The sequence below is a fragment of the Musa acuminata genome, chromosome BXJ3-3, assembly GCF_036884655.1.
Source record: "Musa acuminata AAA Group cultivar baxijiao chromosome BXJ3-3, Cavendish_Baxijiao_AAA, whole genome shotgun sequence".
In the NCBI taxonomy this organism is placed as follows: Eukaryota; Viridiplantae; Streptophyta; class Magnoliopsida; order Zingiberales; family Musaceae; genus Musa; species Musa acuminata.
The window spans coordinates 37,158,538-37,180,660 of NC_088351.1; the positions used below are offsets into that span (position 1 = coordinate 37,158,538).

At 35.9% G+C, this 22,123-nt stretch overlaps 1 protein-coding gene across 3 annotated transcripts; it reads left to right on the top strand.

Moving 5' to 3' along the window:
• The first annotated feature begins 316 nt into the window (after window positions 1-316).
• On the top strand, window positions 317-21,615 carry LOC103978641 (DNA (cytosine-5)-methyltransferase CMT2). Of its 3 annotated transcripts, none has more exons than XM_009394491.3 (21): window positions 317-1,472; window positions 2,733-2,767; window positions 2,875-2,977; window positions 5,879-5,986; window positions 6,146-6,265; window positions 6,424-6,517; window positions 8,037-8,164; window positions 8,270-8,335; window positions 8,422-8,667; window positions 11,236-11,294; window positions 11,367-11,433; window positions 11,546-11,875; window positions 11,951-12,019; window positions 14,463-14,549; window positions 14,622-14,709; window positions 18,697-18,815; window positions 18,903-19,007; window positions 19,304-19,347; window positions 19,467-19,536; window positions 19,622-19,725; window positions 20,763-21,615. In XM_009394491.3, exons 1-21 carry the CDS (start codon window positions 372-374, stop codon window positions 20,914-20,916), a joined length of 3,297 nt encoding a protein of 1,098 aa, XP_009392766.2. In that variant the 5' UTR covers window positions 317-371; the 3' UTR covers window positions 20,917-21,615. The 3 variants fall into 3 exon arrangements, with proteins under 3 accessions (XP_009392766.2, XP_065000870.1, XP_065000871.1); XM_065144798.1 differs by lacking the exon at window positions 20,763-21,615 and adding an exon at window positions 20,569-20,680; XM_065144799.1 differs by lacking the exon at window positions 8,422-8,667.
• Window positions 21,616-22,123: the final 508 nt, after the last annotated feature.

Consider the following 22,123-nt stretch of genomic DNA (forward strand, 5'->3'; position numbering starts at 1 on the left):
GATCAACTCCCTGCCGTCCGATCGAGTGGTCGGTGATCGTACGGCGATGGCACGTTCCCTCCTGTCCCCGCGCCCGATCGCCATAAAATTGAACTCCCGCCTTGGCCTCTGCCATGCCTGTCTTGGCCGACCGGCTTACGAAAATTATCATTTTTCTCATTGGTTCGAAGACGAGAAGGTTTCACGGGACCCATCTATCGACCAATAATAATACGATTTGTTTTGGTCGGTGTCTGGTATAAGACACGAGAGCCGGCTCACTGGCCGGGGCCCCGGTTCTCCTCTTGGTCACTTTATCCCTCGAGAAACCCTAATTCCACATTTTATCCGCCGCTGTCTCCGATTCCCAGGGCTTTGGGGATCAATCGCCCATGGAGGGCGATGGCTCCCCACGCGGGTCTCCAGGAATGCTGGCGCCTCCACAGCCCGATCAGGATGCCGTCGAGAACGGACTCGCTTACTCGTCGCCAACGTCGCCCAGACCGTCGGAGCCGCCGCCGCCGTTGGACTCTTTGATGGGCGAAGGTTGTTTTTCTTCCCAGAACGTTGAGGCGAATAGCGTGCGGCAGTCACCGAGGATGATGAGATTCCCCGGCCCTGGCTCGGACTACCCCATTTTTGAGGCTTCATCTGCTAATCAAGATGCCGCCAAAAATGGCTGCATTGGTTCATCACCAATGAAGCTTGGATCGCCAAAGCCATCGGTATATTCTTTGAAGCGCAATTCTTGTTCGTTTGGACAAAAGGCCAAGAAGAATGACCTGTGGCGGTTACTGAGGGCCTTGATATCAACCAGGACCCTATCGGGTTCCACTCTGGTTAGTAATGATGGTTCCAATATTGTGGCTAAAAATGGTGGCTTGCGCCGCTCCGCAAGGATATCCAGAGCTGAAAATTCTAGCTCAAACTTTACAGCGAATAACGACGACTGCATGACCACTCATGAAAAGTTGTTGGAGAAAGGCAATTTAAGGCGCTCGCCGAGAATCAATATGGTTAGTAATGATGTTTCCACTCTGGTTAGTAATGATGGTTCCAAGGTTGTCGCTAAAAATGGTGGCTTGCGCCGCTCGGCGAGAATATCCAGAACTGAGAATTCTAGCTCAAACGTTATAGTGAGTGACGGTGATTGCATGACCGCTCCTCGTGTCAAGTTGTTGGAGAAAGGAAATTTAAGGTGCTCACCAAGAATCAATATGAGATCCTTCAGTGAGAGTGGGAAATCCAATGATTTGAATGGTGATACACATCCAAAGAAGCTTGAGAGCAGGAAATCACCTGGGATGAAAGATTCACGGTCTCCTAAGAAGCTGAAGCTCTCTTCAAATGAAGTATTAGTACATCCTATTAACCCGAATGTCACTTCTGAATCAAGTAAGCTGTGCAACAGTAATAATGCATGCTTCTTTGTTGGCGAGACTGTGCCGGAGGAGGTGGCAAGGCAGAGGTGGCCCCACCGCTTTGGTTGGAAGGTAATCATACTATGTAGTGGTATTTTTCCAAATAGGATCTCATGCTAGATTTTGCAATTTTGTGACTAAATGCAGCCTTTTAGAGTATCTTAAAGGATGCTGATGTTAATATTAATGTGTTGGTCACATTTGATGTTTTAAAGATGACTTATTTAAAGTGAGTGGAAACTGTAAAGTAGATTTTTTAAATTGGAAATTATGAGACAACTAGCGTAACCTCTCTCTATTATTTCTTATTATGGCACATTTGTCTGCTCTAGAGATGCGTCTTATATTGTCCAGGGCATGATGGTGTTTCCAAATGCTTCATTTAAAGACTTTCCAGGCAGTTTATCTTGGCGAAACTTTGTTGTCATGCATTTATGGAAAATTCTAATCCTTTACAGCAAAGATAAGAAAGGTGTCACTCTGCCTAGCTGCCTGGGGTAAAACTCTCAGTTTTTGGGGCTTTCCGACTAAGTTTTATCATCCTTAACTTTTCCTACCTTTTCAGGGTGTATAATATGTGACTGTGTTCTCTTGTACCCAGTGTCTTTATGCCTGTTCACTAGGCAAGGAGTGTCAAACTTAAAAAGAAGGTTACTTATGTATACTTGCTTTTGATTCAGGTGTACCTAGTTTATTCCAAGTATCTCAGCCTTCAAGTTCAGTTGTAGAACCTTAATGGAATAGTAAGTAGCACCTAATTTATGATTATGCAGCAGAATGAAAATCAAAGACTGATAAAGGAAATATGGCGGAAAGTGTCAAGCTGCTGACCTGGACAGAATAATACGTTTTAAAAAAGAACGAGTTCTGTTGGTTTACTTTTTGTTTACCATCGTTCAGGCCTGTGCTTCAGGATGCTGGTAATCCGTTGGAAATTTTGGGGATTGAAGGGTTCGCTTTTGTCTGGTTTGTATCAGATTTGGAGTGATGATCTGGTGCTCCATCTTCAGCCACTTTGCCTATGCTGTTAGACTCTCCATCTTTGGTGGTCAAGGCACTTTCATTGCTTGGATGGAACATTTGTCTGTGGAAATTGTTTCCCTCATCTTTGCTCATCTGTATCTGCACCTTATGGACTTGTTGCTAAGCCATGACCTCTAAATGTACTTGCTTTATAGGCTAAATAATTTCTACTTTTAATGTTTCATATTTCAAATATTTTTTAAAATCTATATGTTTTTGGCATTACAATCTATTGTCCCTAAAATGATCTATATTGGTTTCTCTAATTTATGGACTGCTAATTTATCTTTTGATGTCTTTATTTTGTAGGATAAAGGGGGAAATAGAAAGAGCAGTACCTCCAAGTAAGCTACAGCTTCTAAACATACCACAGATACTTATGTGGAATGACTATTTAACCTTTATTTTCTTCAACATTTCTGATGTGTTGATGTTATATTTTGTGATATAGCATTGATGATGAAGATGAAATCATCCTAGATGTTAAATGCCACTACCAAAAAGCTAGCATATGCGGATGCCTATTCGACATTGGAGATTGCGCATATGTAAAGGTGAGCTATCCTTGTGTGATTGTCAAGACCTGTCATTTAGCTGGACCTGTTTTCCATTGTTTCTACATTGTTTTGTTCTTAAGAATTAAAGATAGAAAAATTTCATTTTTAGTTTTCGTTATGAGAAAAAAACATTTTGCATTCTGGGCCTCAAATCTTGGTCCGGTGCTGCTTTTGTTAATCTTTCATGCATCGGGCAGTATATGGACTCATATAACTCTATACCAACCAAAAAAAGAATGAGTAATACTGGCCAGTATCAGATCATATAGCCTGATATATGTCCTTTGTTGAACTTGTAAATATAGGTCAGTATGCATTGTACTGACTGGTATTTGTGACCTTGATGTTGTGTCTATTGCTCGACTTGTTGGATGATTGATAATTTCATTAATTATGGGCACTATGAAGGTCACCATACTTTTGAATAGCGATGGCTCGTGTATGGGAACAAAGGATGGTCATGTGGCTAAACAGAATTGAAAGCTGTTTGTTTTAAACTAAATGAAGTAAGAATTTTCTACATAAAAAAAAATAGAGATAGTAAAAATGATTCTGAAAAACAAAAAAATAGAATGAAATTATGAAAATTCCTCTTTAATCAGTTTCTAATTTCTAATTCTATAAAAAAAAGAAACTATAACTCTGGTTGAGCCTCCTTATTATCTTTAATGATTGCATATTTTGCTTCATAAGTGCATGCCAGAAGCCAGAATGAGAAGTAAAACTTTGATTTCTGGTTTTGCCACTGAATAGTTTGGTCATGCTTTTGATTTTTTCTTGTCAATTTTTACAAGAGTAAGTAAACCATGATCAGAAAAGGTGAATAGTTAGTTTTTATTGGTATTGTTAGCAAATCTTAATCTATACATAGGGTTTTAAATGGGTAGCGCATACACACACGTGTGTGTTTTATCCCTTTTAAAGGAAAAGCTGAAAGGAATTCCCACCAGTATTGTTTCAAAAGTTTGAACTGAACATATGAAAATAAGAAAAGGTAATTAGATGCAGAGATAAAAACAAGAAAAGGAAGAAGAATAAAAAACAAACAAGATAGGAAACAGAAGAATAGAGGATAAGATAGACAACAAAAATCTTCAGTCAGTCTTCTTTATAACAAAATTGCCCCATAGTTGCATCCCTTTACTGCATTTCTGAATAATCTTTGATTCCTTGCTTCAAAACATGCCAGCACGCACACAGTAACATAAACACTAACTAAGTCCTCAATGCAAATCTAGATTTCTATCATTCTTGCCATTCTTAAGCAAGAATTCATAAATTTTCATTATAGTGAAAGTGTTTGTGCCTAAGAGCCAAGGAGAAACTGATTTTTTTAGATTATGGAGTGTCCTTCCCTTAAAACCTGGTGTTGCACTTTGAAAGTTAATGAAGTCAATCTCTGTCTAACTCCTTGTTCAAATTGTCATAAAAGATCATAAAGTGATTTTATTATTTTTCTGTCCATCTCAGGTGATCAAGTTTGATATTTCCACTGGTTGTAACAGGACTTGAATTTTGTGCATATAAACTGCCTCTCTAAATTCATAAAGTTCGTCAATTGAATCAGCTACTACGAATTAATCTTGGTACTGAAGCTATTAACCCACCTTGCTGAGAAGTCATTGAAAGTAATCATAAAAGTTTAAAGATTTCTTTCTTCTAATTGTTCTTTCAAAATTGTAGTAGCGAGCCGTCTCCAAAAATGAAGGTTACAAATAAAATTTGATTCTTGTTTTGGTTTATTCATTTTTTTGGGTCTCCCCTATCTAAGACGGACATGTTAAGCTCCAAAAAGCCTTAGCACCTTGATGTGCCTTTAATTGAGCCTTTGATAATTATGCATGAATAATCTTTTCTTTCTGTATTATTCCTTGTTTTTCTACTTAAGTTTCCAATAACAAGGACGAACAAGTTTTGGGAAAAGGATTTTCATCATGCCTCAAAATCATAGATGAGACTATTCATCTAAGGATTTTCTGTAGTATTCCTATTGTTTCGCTTCTTTCATGCTATCTTGCTTCCATTTTGAACAGCCTAAAATTAAATGGACATTATTAATTTAACATTACAATTATTGGAGTTCGTTATTATGATAAAGGACCTTCATTGCAATCTCTTTTCTCACATAAGAATAAGGCCTTCAGGTTACATCAAGTAATATCATAGCAGAGAACTATGGATTATCACAAGTTGGTTCAAGTTTAAAAGCACCAATGATATGCATGTTCAGCCATCAAAGAACTTAAAGCCTTCCATATGCACTTGATCCTTCACTCTTAAGAAAACTATTTTATATGCTATCATTCTCTTTGTAATCTCAATTTTTTTGCTGTTCTTTGACCTTGTCACTACCATCACATAGATTTCCATTGAAATTGCATTCCAGGATGCATAGAATTTATAAATGACCGAGCATCACTTGACTTCATGTACGTTCATGACTATCTGCTTCTGAAGTGAAAAATAAAATATATAGATGATCTTTCTGTCCAAGTTTTCTCCAAGATGAACAGCTCTTGCATCCCAATTTCTTATTTCAATTTGGTCTATATCAAGAATTAGCTACTTAAATTCTTTGGAGCTGTACTCCTTGTGCAAAAAACATGCATGTAAAATTTGTTATGTTATCTTCCAGATATTTCATGTATATCTGTACATATATATACATCAATAAAATACTTTTTCCAGCTGCCTACCTCCTTACCTGCCTAACTACCTTGAGATGCAACAAGTTCCCAGTATCCTGCATGTTAGGCGGGGAACTTATCAACAAGTAGAAAAACTATTGTCCTATCTATAGAAGAGATATAGAGAGTAGAGAGGCTTTCGCCTTCAGAACCAATTCTTACTAAATTTAGCTACAATTAAACTATCTAATGAGTTTCTACTGTCTTATAGGGTCCAAAACACAAGCCCAATTATATTGGCAGGATCTTGGAATTTTTTGAAACAAAAAAAGGGGACTACTACTGTAGAGTGCAATGGTTCTTTCGAGCTGAAGATACTGTAAGATGTTTTTACTTTCTAATTTCTGTTTGGAATCCTATTTCCTTCATCCTGATCCTTTTCCTTTTATTTCCCATACAAATATAAAAATTATAGAACTAAAACAGACGGATTAATGTTGCATAATCATTTCTTAATGTCTCCTACCATTCATTATAGGTTTTGAAAGAGCAAGCAGCACTCCATGATAGAAAGCGACTTTTCTACTCTGACCTAAAGAATGACAACTTATTAGATTGCCTTGTTTCAAAAGTTCGGATTGCAGAAGTTCCTGCTAGTGTACGTGACAATTGTGCTTTTCGTCTTTTATTTGAATTGAAGTATTTTTATCCTATTAAGCGTTACGCTTGCTACTATTCAATCTGACTTGCCCTTCTTCTCTTGTTTCTTTACTGTTTGATTTATTTGCTTTAGACCAAAAACTTGTTTCTTTGCAGGAATGCTTGGAGTCTAAATCTATTCCTTCATGTTATTTTTATTGTGACATGAAATACTCCGTGGAATATTCTTCATTCTATAATATGCAGAGCAGTAAGTTGTATTGCTTGTCTAAATTGATTCTTATATTATAGTGAATTCAGATTTCTTGCTTCCGATACTCTTGCTTCCATATTTTCACTTGTCATTTATGTGCACATAACATGTGTATATTTTGTAGATGCTAGAGATAAGTAGTTCATGAAAAAGAGTAGAAATCAACTATGAAACTATTGATCTTGTTCTGCACTTTCTACTTTCTTGAGATTGTGTACATGCTTTTCTAGCTATTTAGTAATTAAGAAGGCATGACATGTTAAATTATAAGCTATTTAAGTTATAGATACAGATAAATTCCAAATCATATGACTTTTAAATGATTTTGATGTGGTTCTTTGTGCTAAAAAGCCACTGACCCACTTACCACAGCTCTTTTTTTGTCATTATCTATGTACATATGCTTGTTATGGGAAACATTAAATTTAGTATCATGTAAAGATATATATGTAATTGTAAAACTAAACAAGAAAGTATATTTTCTAGTATATATGTATGAACATTTCCAGAACAGTTGAAATATGATTTGTTACTGGACTTAAAAACAAGATTTTCCAGGCTCTTCTCATCCTGGTCTATTTGGATGATATAATAACTTCATTGAAAGCATAGGTTTAAGAAATCCTAAACAATTTAATACTATTGTAACGTGATAATTTAGGGCTAATTACAACATGCTATCATTTTTGTGATCTCAGTTGGTACAAGTCGGTATATTGCGCTATGTATTGGTACTGCACCAATTTAACAATTTGTCAAAACCAATATTTTAGAAAATTGAAAACCATGGTTAGATGTAGGATGGGGCTGAATTAATGATCCCATGAAGAATTACTGGAATGCTATTAAAGTTGCAAAATACGAGAAACAGTTGGTCAGTCTCAAGATTCTGATCAATTTTTGTTAGCCAATTTAGTAAACTGGACTTCAGATTAAGGATTTAACTACTGGTTCAATATTGGTTTTGGTAAGTAATTAGACAAATGAGGTATTTGTCTACTGTGCAGTATACTGACCTATATTTCTCGATATCACTAAATAAAATTAAATGAATGTACTTGGCCAAACCAGTAAATACTAGTCATGTACCTGTCTGGTTGCCCTAGACCTTTTCTGGCAATGCCACAGGTTTCAGATGGAATAAGAGGGTATGCTTAGCGACATCTGCAATCATGCCCTTTGAACTTCCTAGAGTCTAACTACTGTTCTAACCAATTCAATCTTAGTCCTCAATTTACTGATGTCGCAGAATCTAGGTCAGTCATTGGGTGTTATCATCTGTTGTTTGAGATGGTTGAATTTCTGCATCTGTTAAGGAAATTCTTTCTTGTTCTTCAAATGTTTGATTGACATTGATAAGCCTAATGAGCTTCTTGTGCCTGTTAGTTTCTCATTTATTCCTTGGCACACACTTTTTCCTTCAGATCTATTTCTTCCTCCATTGTTGTTTCACTTTTTAAGTTCATTGACTAATATTATGATGTTTTTATGTTATATGATTTATGTGACCTTGCAGGAAAAGGCAATGTTGACCTTGCATTGGAAAAGACAGAGCTAGGTTTATTAGATCTATATTCTGGCTGTGGTGGGATGTCAACTGGGCTTTGCTTTGGAGCTCATTTCGCTGGTGTAAAACTTGTGTCGGCAAGTTATCTCATAATAACCAACTATTTGCAGATGTGTTAATATTTACTTTTTGGATGCAACTCACAGTCATTCTTGCTGATATACTTTTCTTTTACTTCATAGAGATGGGCAGTTGACTCCGATGAGGCTGCTTGCGAAAGTTTTAAACTTAATCATAAAGAAACTCAAGTATGCTATTTGATCATTTCATTAATTTTTTTGTCATTGTTCATAAGCGTTTTAATACTTCAATGTTGATATGCTCACTCTGACAGGTTAGAAATGAGTCTGCCGATGATTTCTTTAGCTTATTGAAAGAATGGAGAAAACTCTGCAAAAAATATTGTGTAAATGTTGGTAAACTAGGAGATTCTTGTTCAAAGAACTTTATAGTGAAATACTCTAAGAGGATTACTGACTCAAACTTCAAGATCTCAGATGGAGAATACGAAGTGCTGAAGATAGTTGATATATGTTATGGAGATCCCACTAGTACAGGAAAATCTGGTTTAAAATTCAAGGTAGATGATCTTATTTGTCCTATAGATTTTATGGCCTTAGTGTGTAATATCTGCTTTAGATTTTATTATCATTGTATTTGATTTTTTTAATTTATTAATTTCTGGACTCTTTATTTTGGTTGATGAATCTTGTTCCAACTCCTTTTCTGTCATGTTCATTACATGAATGCAGAAGGCTTGTTTGTTAAAATAAGAAGTTTGTCATTGATGTAATGAACATAACATTAATGTTATTGTTTTAGAAATAACATGGAGACTGGACTAAAGGGAGAAGTCTTGTCACCCTCCTGGAATGGTTGCTCATCAATTGCATCTAGTGGATCAAGTGCTTATGATGTGCTACCTTTGACCTTATAATGTCTGTATGAAAACTGACTTCCTAGTTCCTACATTATGCCCCATTGACAACCGATCTCTTATGGCACACCCCATGTTTCTAACAAAAGATATTTGAGCCTGGAATTAGTGTACTTATCTGGATACTCTCTGGTAGGCTCGTATGATTTGATTTCAGTGGCTCAAGAATCCATGTCTCAGTCCTCTGTAATCTATGTTCTGTTCACATAAACCTAGGCTTGATCAACTGATCTGGCCTAGGTACACCAAAATCTGGAGTAGATCCATGAAAATCTATGCTTTATCTACCCTAGAAGTAGGATTAGTTTATTGATTGAAGGTGATGCTAAGTAATTTTTTTAATGAAAATCATACCTCATATGTGGATGGACCAGAGTGAAAGAGGAGTAGAAGTCGAACCGATGAGAGGTTATCATGAAGTCTCCTTGTCACATTGCTAGATCTTCAAATCAGAGTGAAAGAAAGAAAGAGGAAGATATCACGGAGGAAAAGCCTTGTTGAAATTTTTTGCCAAGGTTTTTCCACAGTAGCCTTTTATTTGACTGGATGGGCCTTGTACCAGTGTGTAGGCTTATCACCCATGCAAGACCAGTATGCATCAAATAATGGGCAAAGCCATGTATTTGATAGACACTGGGAGGTTAACTCCTGGTGAGATCTGGTCTACTTTTCAGACCAGTCCTGGACTAGCAGTTACAGGTTTGTGTTAGTTGAAAATGTTGGCAAGTGTCTTGCTCAATGGTCTTTATTTGAATGAAGGGTTTTGCACCTGGTGGTTTTACTATGTGGAGTAATTATAAAAACACAGGTTGTATGCTCTGTCAGACCAGAGAGTTTCACTTGATATGGCCTGCGTACTTGACTAGACTGGGGAAAGTAAATACTGTTCATATTGCACCTATCCAATCAGGTATTTTAAATCTTGGAATAAAAGACAGAATAATAGCACCAGACTGATCTTTATTTTAGAAATTGATATCAAGTGTAGAGATTGATGATATTACTGAATTCAAATTTGTAAATATAATTTTATCCTACATGAAAGAACTGCTTTCCTTTTTGAAAGAGACCATACTTTCGAGTTTTGACCCTAGACAGTTCTCTTTTCTTCTCATTCAATTTAGTTTGTTAATCATGTCAATTATAAAGCATTGAGGAAGAGTGCTTTATGAAAGCATAGAGAACTAAGAAAAAGATTTCCCTTATTATTTTGCCATGAATAAAGCGGCAGTATGATGCTGTTTATCTTTTGCAAATATTACACTGTTGTTTGCCATGGGTTGCTACAATTCTGTGTTGTGATGGTTGATATTTCATTTGGTGAGAAATGGTGTGTCTGATGATGAAAATTTTGGTTGTAGATAAATTTGACTTTTCTTGTTTACACATTAAGTAAATTGGTTGGCATGGGATATTTGGCAAACTCGTGCATTTGCACCTATATTACTGGGGAGTAGCTCTGTTTAATGTGATTTGTCATGCTATACTGATCATAATGGAGCATGTGAGAATTTTTATGCTGCCTTAAGCATAAGTTAAACCACACTCAAAATAAAAATAATTTTCACTTTGCATTGGAAAATATAACAAGAGGGTAGGTTTTGGTACAATGGTAAGGTTTCTTTATTGTGATTTGGGTGACTAGGGTTCGATTCATGTAAAGAGTCTCTTTAAATATTTAAAGATAAGGCAATGTACATTAATCCTCCCCATACCTCATATAATGCAAACGTAGCAAGTTAGTGACAATCATATGCAAGGGTTATACAATCTGAATTGCAGTAATATCTAAATATTCACTACAGTTTGTCATACTTGTGATGCTTTTGCTGATTTGCTACAGGATTTGTTTTTCATTCCACTCCTTATCTCCCATGTTAGAGATGAATTTATGTTTTCATTATGCACCACCTGTCTTAACAAATCTGGATGATTTTCCAGAATTTTTTATGTCTATCTTTATGAAAATCTGTTGACCTTGCATTTTCTTACTTTTTATTTACTGAATTACTTAGAAGTTCAACTGAGGTCCTTTTGAATGAACGTTCATCATTCATGTGTGTTCGTCAAACTTACCACTGTTGGACAACTTTAGAACTGGCATATGCTTGTAATGCAGTGTATATTTTCCAGTATCTCTTTTTTTTTCTATAGTTTTAGGGGACCTTCTGATGAATATGGATAATTTCTGTTGTACCCTGAAATTTCCAGGTACGATGGAAGGGCTATGGTCCTGGTGAGGATACCTGGGAACCAATGGAAAGTTTAAGGTAGGCAAATTGGTGTTAAGACATGATACTGTTTACCAGTTTCCTAAATGACTCTTGTCGGAATCTTGTCAGCAATTGTGAAGGACGACTAAGAGAATTTGTGACAGAAGGGTTCAAGTCAAAATTATTACCACTTCCTGTAAGTGATGGTATAATGCTTTAGTACTCTTCTGAATTTGGAGTTATCTAAAACGTAGTTTATGACAAAATTTGTTAGTTGTGCAAGCTGATATTTCAATCGCATCTTTCAGGGGGATGTAGATGTGGTGTGTGGAGGCCCTCCATGTCAAGGTATTAGTGGCTATAATAGGTATAGGAATTTTAGTGCACCTTTAGACGATGAAAAAAATCGACAAATAGTAGTTTTCATGGACATTGTACAATATTTGAAGCCTAAATATGTTTTAATGGAAAATGTGGTGGATATCTTGAGCTTTGCTAATGCTACACTTGGACGATATGCTCTAAGTCGTTTAGTTTCTATCAACTACCAAGCTAGACTTGGGATCATGGCTGCTGGTTGTTATGGTGTTCCACAATTTCGTTTGCGTGCCTTTCTATGGGGGTGTCACCCTAATGAGGCAAGTTGTTAATGTTGCTAATTCTTAAGTAATCTAAGCTGCTTCTTTCGATAAGTTTTTCTTTCTCGACTGCAGAAACTGCCTCCATTTCCGTTACCAACTCATGAGGTGATTCTGAAGAGAGGTTCCCCAGTGGAATTTGAGGTAAAATTGTAAATAACATTCATGGTTTTTCTGTGTATGTGTATTACTGTTGCTTATTGAATATTGCTGCTCTCTATTTTTTTGTTTGTACTGTTGTTGCATCATTTTGTGTATATATAAATCCTTGTGGATATTTATCCACTTATCCTAATGGGATCTATTGGTCACTGAGCATTTAGATGACTTAATCTGTATTTCTGGTAAGCCAGCTATGCAATGAAATGATCCTGTATTTTCCAGCTTTCGTATATGTTTCACCTTTGCCTATGTCTTACAATTTCTGAATCTGGGAAGAGTCCAAGTAATTAACTACAACAACTTAGCAGCTTGATGGAATGTCAAGGGCCTTCTTTTTCTTCTTCACTATTATTCTAATGGAAACATTTAAGCTCCTAATCATCTACCATGCCTGCATTTGATCAAATAAACTTTCTCACTTCTTTAACCTATAATTAGTGTCATTAGTGACATTAATCTAATATTTCATTTTAGTCTTATTTTGTTCATAAAGGACATTAAACATCCATCGATGGGCAGGATCTGTGATGATCTGATTTAACCAAATTCTGCCCTACCCTTGTGCTAAACCAATGGGTTGTATGACCCAGTTTCATTCTTAAAATAAATGTCTTCAGATAATACTTCAGTTGATCTCCTAAGAAAGAATGCACATGCAACAATTGGAGGTGCGGGGAATAAAAGGAATACAAGAGAAGAGGAGTTGAGATGTTTGTTGATAGATTGTTGTGATATCTAATTTGGAATATAGGAATAATTGCAAATGTTTGTTATCTATCTCGAATAATTGGTTAAGATATCAAAAACTTTTACTAAATGAAATTTCTCGTCTATCCAACTTAACTATATTCTTAGGTCTATTCCTAGGACTACTAAAGTTATGTCACACATGTAAAGTGCAATCTTAATGTATATCAAAAGAAATGGTTTATCTGAAATAGATGAAAAAAGCCACATTAAACAATAGTCTAACTTCCTTTTTCCGAGGGCCATTATTTCCATTACTCATCTGATTAACTAGCTAATTGATCAGAAGGAAAGTTGACAAAACAATGCAAGGGGTGACCTTATATTGAAAGATGATTTAAAAGAAAATTCTTAATTTGCTGGTGGAACATCTTTCAGTGTGTGGATTAATTTGGAAACTAAAATCATGTTACATTGCTAAAGTATGAGGCAATTTGTTTAGTACTCATTTTATTGAACAATTTTTGCCCTACATTTAGCATCATATTTGTTGGACCTTCCTCTGCTATCTGACAAAGCATGTGATATTTCAATTGCATCCCAGGAATGTCAGTGCGGTCAAATAGACTATCTTCCAAAGTAGCAGACTTTTATTATGTTGGGATATCATTTTCATAGTTTGCAGTGACAATCAAATAAAAGTTATTTGCATTGAAGGCATGAAATTTTGTTTTGTTTTTTTTTTTGAAATCTGGGTTACAATTGTCCTTAATATATCTGAGATTATTATACCATGTTGTTCATTTGATGCATCTACTTGCTCCATAGCAGCATGATGGTAAATCAGTGAGGCTTTTGTCTAGCATCGCATGCCACAATTTCTGATTTGCTTCTGTAACAGTGTCTTTGTTGTTTGTATTTAGTAATAATGTCCTTTGATTTGAAATTGACTTTTATGTTTCTTTTTTGGCTTTTTCTCTGGAATTCTTATATAATTGTTAAGAAAGATTCATTAAGATAAAAAAAGATTGGATCGAATTCTCTAATCTAATACTGTAGTAATATTCCTCAGAAGATTGAGATAAAACAAGAATTTTGTATTTGTATTTGAAATAGAAATGTTATGTTTATTGATTTTACTCAATATACTTCAATTCCATGCACCCTGGCTGTGATCAGCTTGGCCTTCTGGCACTTCGTTTGCTAACTGTTTGGTTAAAAAGAACAATATCAACCTAGTGGAATACAAGAAGTTAGAATAATATATTCCCACAGAAGAGAGTTCAAATTTTAGCATAAGGGAAAAAACCAAGTTCTGAAGCTTTTGAAGATTTTAGAAGCTTTACCAAACTAGTAGAAAAATAAGTACCTTAACGAGAGCCTAAAATATATGTTTCAGATCCTCAAAATGTGGAATTGTTCATATTGTTATCAGTAATGATACTTACATACTAAATCTCAGTTCTTTCTTTCTATTTAAGCTGTTCACCATTATTTTTAAGGTTGCATTCACGTTCATTTTAGTTGCCAACTGTTGCATTCAGTTTCTTCTTACTTCAGGTTATGTTCTGTATGACTGTCTTTGTTGATTGTTTGCTTGGTTCCTAAGGCATGGTTGAGTTGTACTGCAATTGTAATTTATTTTGCATGTTTGTTTCTTAGGACACCACTAGGTTTCTCTAAGCTTGATATTAGTGTTAATTTACATGCTCTAATTCTTATTGAACTGTGATAACAGCGTAATCTTGTTGGGTATGATGAAGACCAACCACGGGTGCTTGAGAAAGAAGTCATCCTTGAGGATGCCATTGCTGATCTTCCATTAGTAAGGCTTGATAGTGTTTCTAGATGTTCATAATCTGTAAACCATGGTGCAAACTGTAGTTCTTCTACACAGGTCAAACATTCAGAAGACATGGATCAGATGCCATATGGAAAAAGCCCTCAAACCGAATTCCAGCGATACATTCGGATGCCAAAAGATGGTGCGTCATTATCTCATTAGAAGTAAAATTAAGTGGTGTATTGGAGTCAATTGTAGATTAACCTTTAGCCAAACATCATTTCATTGTTCTTGCAACAGTTCATTCTATGTTTTCCCTATAAAGCTTGAACTGATCTGTCCTCTTGAAATCTAGAATAGTATCTTTTCTTGGTCTAGCTGGTCCTGTCTTCAGTTATACTCATAAATGACAGGAATTTTCAACTTTTACTGTTGACTACTTGCCTGAGCTTGGTTTGTAGATCCATAAGATCTTGTATATATGACTAAGCATGAACTTTGAGCATTTGCCTTGTACCTAAAAATTTTAGAATTAGGTATGTTATTGTTGTCACTTTAGCAAAGTCGATTTGTCAAAACTTTGCCTATCTCTACTTTTTTTTTCTGTACATGTTGGTCAGTGATTGTTAGAGTGTCAGATGAGGATAAGGATCCTTTCTTAAAGCAAGGTTCAGTATAGATCTTAGCATTTAATATACTGTTCCACTAATAAATGATATATGGATATGGTTTGAGAGATTTTAAAAATATATAAAATAAGTGTGAGAATAGATATCCACATCAAGATGTTAAATAGATAACGTAATCATATTCTTGTGAAGTATCTAAGTCTGTTAAATATATTATGTATCTATTCTCTTTTATTGTTGTCAACTCTTCTCTTATTCTCTTATCTATTTCTCCTTTCTTCTCCTTCCTTTTCTTTTTGGTCTCTTTGTTATTTATTCCAAGCTGCTTGTGCCTGTCATACACCAATTGTAGAAGCTCCTCCATATCCATAGGACCATGACCTTTACCTTGGATCTTTGCTACTTTCAGCCCTTAATGAGTATCTATCTTGCAGGGATCTTCTCCTGCATACTACCGTGGTCCAATCATTCCTCCCTTGTCCCTCTACTGCATCTTATACAATATGATTTACTTATTTGTTCTTTTCTCCACATGAGTTTTTCTGCTTGTTGAGGCTGCATCAATTTTAAATTGCAAACCATAAATTAACAAAAAATTCTTCATTATTCTGATTGAAATATCTACACTCATAGTCTCTTGGAGAAATGCTAACCCCTACTCATAGTCTCTATGCCCTTTTGAACCATGTGGCTTCCAAGAATCATATTGATATGGAATTTGAATCATTGGAACTGTAATTGTTGTTTATAGTTATGACCCACCAACTAAAGACAAAATCCGTATTACACGCTACCGTTCTTAACTATGAAATAGTTGTCCTATTTAGGTTCTTATCAATATGCTCCTTATTATTGTAAGGATTGGATCATTGCTAGTTGATAGGTAAATATTCATAACTGTTGATTATTTGGTGAACTATAGGTGAAGAGATAATACCATGGAATACAAAATTGCTTGAACTGTACATGACAGGTAGTTTATGCTGGTTTGGGCAACCACTGAGACACAGACCAATATAAACCAGTCTGTCCAAACCAAAATAGGGGTTATCATGCAGTAACCCTTGCAAATTGCCTTACCATCTGGTATAGGCCTTGTAATTGGTGCAGTAAGTCCATAGGATGGTCCATTTACCCAAGAGACCCCCTGGGGTCTATGGATGCCTTAAACAAGCCACTTGAGCCCGTCTTTTACTGCTCCTCTACCGGATGGTAAGCCCATTGAGTGGTTAATTGTCCCAAGAGATCCATGGGTTCTCTTTGGATGCCTTAAACCAGTCACTTGAACCCTTTTTTCTCTTCTACTCTTCCTCTTACACACCCCTATCTCATGCTAGTTTCCCTCAGGATCTGTTCAAATCTCTCAAAAAGTCTTTCTCAAATCTCTTCCAAACTTGATCAAGACATCAAGGGCCTATTTGCTCTAGAAGAAGGTTGAAGTCCTAGATCCAGTTTAATTTGTTTCTCAATCAAAGGTAAAGTTGAACCCAATCTTCAAGCTATTTCTGTGATTAGGTTAGTGTTTATGCTTTCTCTTCTAACCTTAGCTTTGATCTCTTCCATATATACCACATTAGGTCTTGCTTGATCTATTAAGATTAGGCCTAGATTCTTTTAGATCTAAGCTAGATTTCTGAGAATCAATGCTTGATCCTTGATGATCTAGACTAGATCCATTGGAATAGGCTTGATTTGGATCCGATGCTTGATTGGGTTCATGTTCCAAACAACTAAGGCGACCCTCTATTTGATTTGATAAGAGACCCATGTCCATTGTGTTTCATTCCTGAGGTAATTCGAGAAGAAGAGGAACAACTGGGGTCCAGGATATCAATTGATATGAGGAAGAGTATCGCCCAATATCAGAATATGGTTGGACTTTGAGCAACCAATCTATTAGGGGTTGTGCCAAGATACAATCGAGAGAGACATGTGGCTATTGTGCATAGAAAAGGTTAGGTTTCATAGTCAATTGATTCGTTGGATGCAATTGATGAGCAACAGATTCAGTTGGGTGACAAGAAACATTTGTGCTTCATGTGGTCCATGGAGATACTAGTGACATGAATAGTAGTGCATCCACAGATGATGATGGTTTGGGTAACTCAATCTTCTTGTTTTGGCTTCTCAGAGTTGATGAGTGAGGCATGGAGCGATGAGCAGGATTTCACTCATACCATTTTGGACATGGATCATAGAGCACAAGGACCCATGAAGCTCGTTTATGAACGAAAAGATACAAGGAAAGAGGAAGAGGATTGATATATAGTTATCTACTTGCATATGTGGTAGAGCCTATACGATACAAAGATCGTTAGGAGTTCATCTTATTCAAAACCTTCTTACTGATCTCATGGCCAACATATGCATGTTGAAAGTTGATTGTTTTTTTTTTTTCTAGTCAGATACATCTTATGGCATGCAATATTAGGACAATGACGAGAGTTGTTGCTCTGATCCACTCCATCCTACATAGTCATACTTGTTATGGTCCTACCCACCTCAGGCGTCTCTTATCATGAGTGGTTCATGATGAGGAGGGCTACCACATTATTGCATCAATTGCACCCTGTTTACATTGGTATTAGATATTGTGAGAGCAGTTTCAGGCATGGGTTCTTTAATTTCAGCATATTATGGATCCCAATTCGGTTGTTGTGTATTAATGTTGATCATTTTGGTGATAAGAGTAGCTATTTATTTTAATTTTATATCTAATCTTGTACGCTTATATATTAGAACTCCTTTCTATGTACATGTATTCTTTAAGTATTGTTTGTGATCCTTATTGCATATAGATTTCAATTTAGCATTTATTAATTTCAAAATCTAAACCACTTTATTTTTATCAGATTTAATTTGTGAATAAAAGGTGAGATGTAACCCTAAAATAAGTTTTTAAATTTTTTGATTGACTCTTTGAGCTTTTTTGTACCGAGGTATGTATCGGCGTACCATGTTGTCTGTTGGTATGCTGGCATGTACCAAATCAACTCAGTCCATGCCTAGACCAGCATAGACCCGGTGTACCGGAGGATCTTCTTGTTGACTATGCTCAGTATGTGATCCAAGTAGTCTAAAGACTAAACATCAATCAGTTTCTACACTAAGCAACTCAGGTGCCTAAAATGTCCTGACTAGTGGCATCTTTTCTGAGAAACACCAAATAGTTGTTGGGTGTAGAAATCTTCTCAAATCTTCCATTATGATTCCTGGAGTTAGAAATCTGCTTTGTGTCTGATCCAACATCAGAAGAAGTCTTTGATAATTAAGGATGACTAATTTTTGCACTTGTTTGAGACAGATAGGTCCAATTTGAAGAAACCAGACCTTAAATAGCAGTACATCTTTGGTCACATGATTCCATCAAACTGGAGTGGAGATATGCCATAACTTGGCAAAGACCAAATTGGAGAAGCATGCAAGTTGATGAATTACAATTTTAGGCATTGTGGCATATTAGATTAAAATAAATATGAAGAAAATTTTTCAAAAAGTTATTTTTAATTTGTTAACTAATTTTTTCTATACTAATTTCAAATTTTTTTTTGACAAAATAGAAATGTTGGGACTCAAAGAAAATGGTGCAAAAATATCTAAATCTATGTTGTATGATCATTGCACTTTACCACTAGGGGAGGATGATTATTTAAGAATTTCACAAATTCCACGAAAAAAGGTTCGTGCTCTGTACTGATTTTGTTTGAAATCCAATTACACCAGAAATTTATAAGATCTGATCTACATTGTTTGCTGAATTTTACAGGGAGCAAATTTTAGAGACCTCCCTGGTGTCATTGTTGGTTCTGATAATTCTGTGCAATTTGACCCCACAAGAGAGAGAGTACTGCTACCATCTGGAAGACCACTGGTAAGTCAATATTAATAATAAGCATTTAATTTTTTCCAAAAAAAAAGAATTTTATGAATGTACTAGATCAATCCAGTACATGGCTATGCTTTGAGTAACAAGGATGAATACACAGGTTATTGTTTCATTTTCTTTTAATAGTTATTTTCTACCATGGGTTTCCATAGCTTCTATCCAGTTTCCATTGATTATTCTTTTTCAAAAAATGAAAGCATGAAAAGGCATGTTGATGTGCATGTTACTGCTGAAGGATATATATGGTTGCATATACTGAATCTTTTTCCTTTTTCATTCAGGTCCCAGATTATGCCATGAACTTTGGACATGGAAAGTCATTAAGGTATTTTTTTTTTATTTTCATTGACAACATGAGTTTCTGGATTTATCGTTCATAGAATGTTAGCATTGTTGTTGTTTTTCTGTAACATTATTATTAATTTGTTGTTCATGACCCTGTAGACCTTTTTCTCGTCTATGGTGGGATGAAATAGTGCCAACTGTAATCACCATACCTAATTTTCGCTGCCAGGTTGTTATAATTCCTTGTCTGGATTTGTAATGCTCGTCTGATGTTACCATCCATCCAACTGATTGTGGCATTTATAAACTTTCAGGCTATGATACATCCTGAGCAGGATCGGACCCTTAGTATCCGTGAATGTGCAAGGTTGCAAGGCTTCCCTGATTTCTACAGATTCTATGGGACAGTGGAAGAAAGGTACCATTAGTATTGTTTGGACACAATTAAGTAATTTTAAAAAAAATAGCATTACTCTGGGAGTCTGAGTGAAACTTTTAATCAGTTGTAATTTTTTGATGGATGGTGATAGCAGTCATCTATACAAATTGAAATAACCTAGAAAATAGAAGTAGATAAATTAGGTATGAGACATCAAGGCCCAGTGAAGCTTTTTCTTTTAATCACATTCATCAGAACAAAGTTGCTAAGATTCGTCGTATACAGGGTCCAAGATCAATATCCTACAGGTCAACTCACTTTGGTCTCTAAACTTGTGTTGTTGTCATCCTCAATTGATCTAAATTGTTGCAATCAAGTTAGCTACTATCAAGAGACTTTAACAGAATGCACATGAGTTCACAGTCAACTATCAATAACAAAAACTAATAGGAAGGATCATATAGGTAATTTACCTTCTGGACACTACAGACTTGTAAAATAAAAACAATTCTTCAGCTAACCATTATAAATAAATTAAGTTTTTATTCGCCACACTGATCAGTGTTAAAATAGTATCACTGATTCCATTTAGGACTTCATAACAATTAATCAAAACTAATGGCAATATTCGTCTGAATATTTCAAGAAAGTTGTTACTCAATTTAATTGGTTAAAACAAACCCAAAATGCAATTCAGTTGCAATTCACTCGATTGTAATGGCCCAAGACCTAAATTGAATCTAATCTATAACCACAATGAACTCTTCCTTTATCAATTTGCTTTTAGTATGCAAACTTGCCCTCGAGAACTTTCTCTGTCCAAGTCCATGACAACACTTGAAGCATTGACATCTGATGATGGATTCCTGATTCCCGTCTCAGGTTTGTACTAAAATTGTTCATTTGTGGTGTTGACTGGGGCATCTTGTTGATATGTTTTGTTGATTACTGCTGGTATTGCTTTCTCCTTATGAATTGATCTAATTGAGAATGTTCCTTAATGCATGATAGGGCTTATCACGACTAGTGGATTTGTTGTTCTGCCTGTTTGAGTGATTGGGAATGTCTCCGTGCAGATATCGCCAGATCGGCAATGCTGTAGCTGTTCCAGTCGGCCGCGCTCTGGGTTATGCTTTGGCTATGTCATGGCTAAGAAAAAGTGGAGATGAGCCTTTGATGACACTCCCATCTAACTTCTCATTCTTATGCAAACTCCCTACGTCTTCTTAGGAATTTATCTTGTGAACATAATCCTCTCTTTGTCAACTCCATTGAGCTCAAGATTTTTACTCAAGGCCTACCTTTATTGAGAGGGAAAAATTCTCCTTACTATTGATAATTTGACCCTCTGCTCATTTAATCCTTTGAACCTGTAACCAATCTGACTAATGCTATTAAGATTCAACTGAACATAGATGAATTTCTTTCTCCCATTCCTTCAAAGAAAATTCGTGTCTGCATTTAGAAATCATCCTGTAAATTAGATCTTTGCCCATTGACTTGTTGTTCATTAGCTTTCCTCAATCCATTGTTCCTCTACTGCGGAGGGTGACTTTCCATGCGTCTCCATCGTTGGTGGTCTACTGGTTGATTACATTTGGCATTTGATGCAAGTTGTCCGAGAGGCTGTTGTTGTCGCTGATTGTGTAACTTTCTATTGGGAGCTCTATCTGATCTGAAGAAGAATTATAGTAAAATCATCTGTCTGAGTTAGGGCATTTGTATTGCTTACAGTAGTGACTGAGAAAGACTTGTCTTTGGCAGTGTAATATAGTGACAATTCCCTGTTGTATTAATCTTATTTGGGTTCTCCAATCTTCCAAGAATAAGAACACGGATAGATGGAAGAAACTCGTTGCTTGTGCTGCCATTTTTCTTAGAACGGAAAACGGATGTGTTACAAATGAATTGATTTCATCTGGTTGCTTATGTTGTTTCCAGCTATGAGATGATCTGTTTCATATGTGCTTGTTTTGCCAAGGATAACAAGATACAAGTTTCGGACTTGGATCGAGGCACTTGTCGAACAACCTGCGACAATGTTAACACAGTAATAGATGATGGTCGTTTTACATCTACGACAATGTTAACACAGTTGTCGAACAACCTCGCTTGATAATTGCATTGACATCAACATAGATACAGATACAAAGTGGCTCTTTTGTCACTCGATAATAATATTGATGTTGACTCAAATGTAGAACAACGAAAATATCGTATAGCAATTACATTAGCGTCGACTCAGATGTAGGGCAACAAAAAGGTTGCTTAGTAATTATATCGATATTGATGTAATTATTGAGCGGTAAAAAGATCACTCGACATCTACATCAACGTTAATATAGATGCAAAGCGATACTCACCTCACGTTGGAGCTCACTTCGTCCATAATAACCACCCATGGTCCCAGTGACGTTGTCGTCTGCTATCACTAATG

Excerpts from the sequence above, each read along its gene's own strand:
- LOC103978641 (XM_009394491.3), top strand. The coding sequence starts at position 372 with ATGGAGGGCGATGGCTCCCCACGCGGGTCTCCAGGAATGCTGGCGCCT. Across the intron at positions 12,020-14,462 it reads GTTCCCCAGTGGAATTTGAG|CGTAATCTTGTTGGGTATGA; the intron begins GTAAAATTGTAA and ends CTGTGATAACAG. Across the intron at positions 19,008-19,303 it reads TACCATCTGGAAGACCACTG|GTCCCAGATTATGCCATGAA; the intron begins GTAAGTCAATAT and ends TTTTTCATTCAG.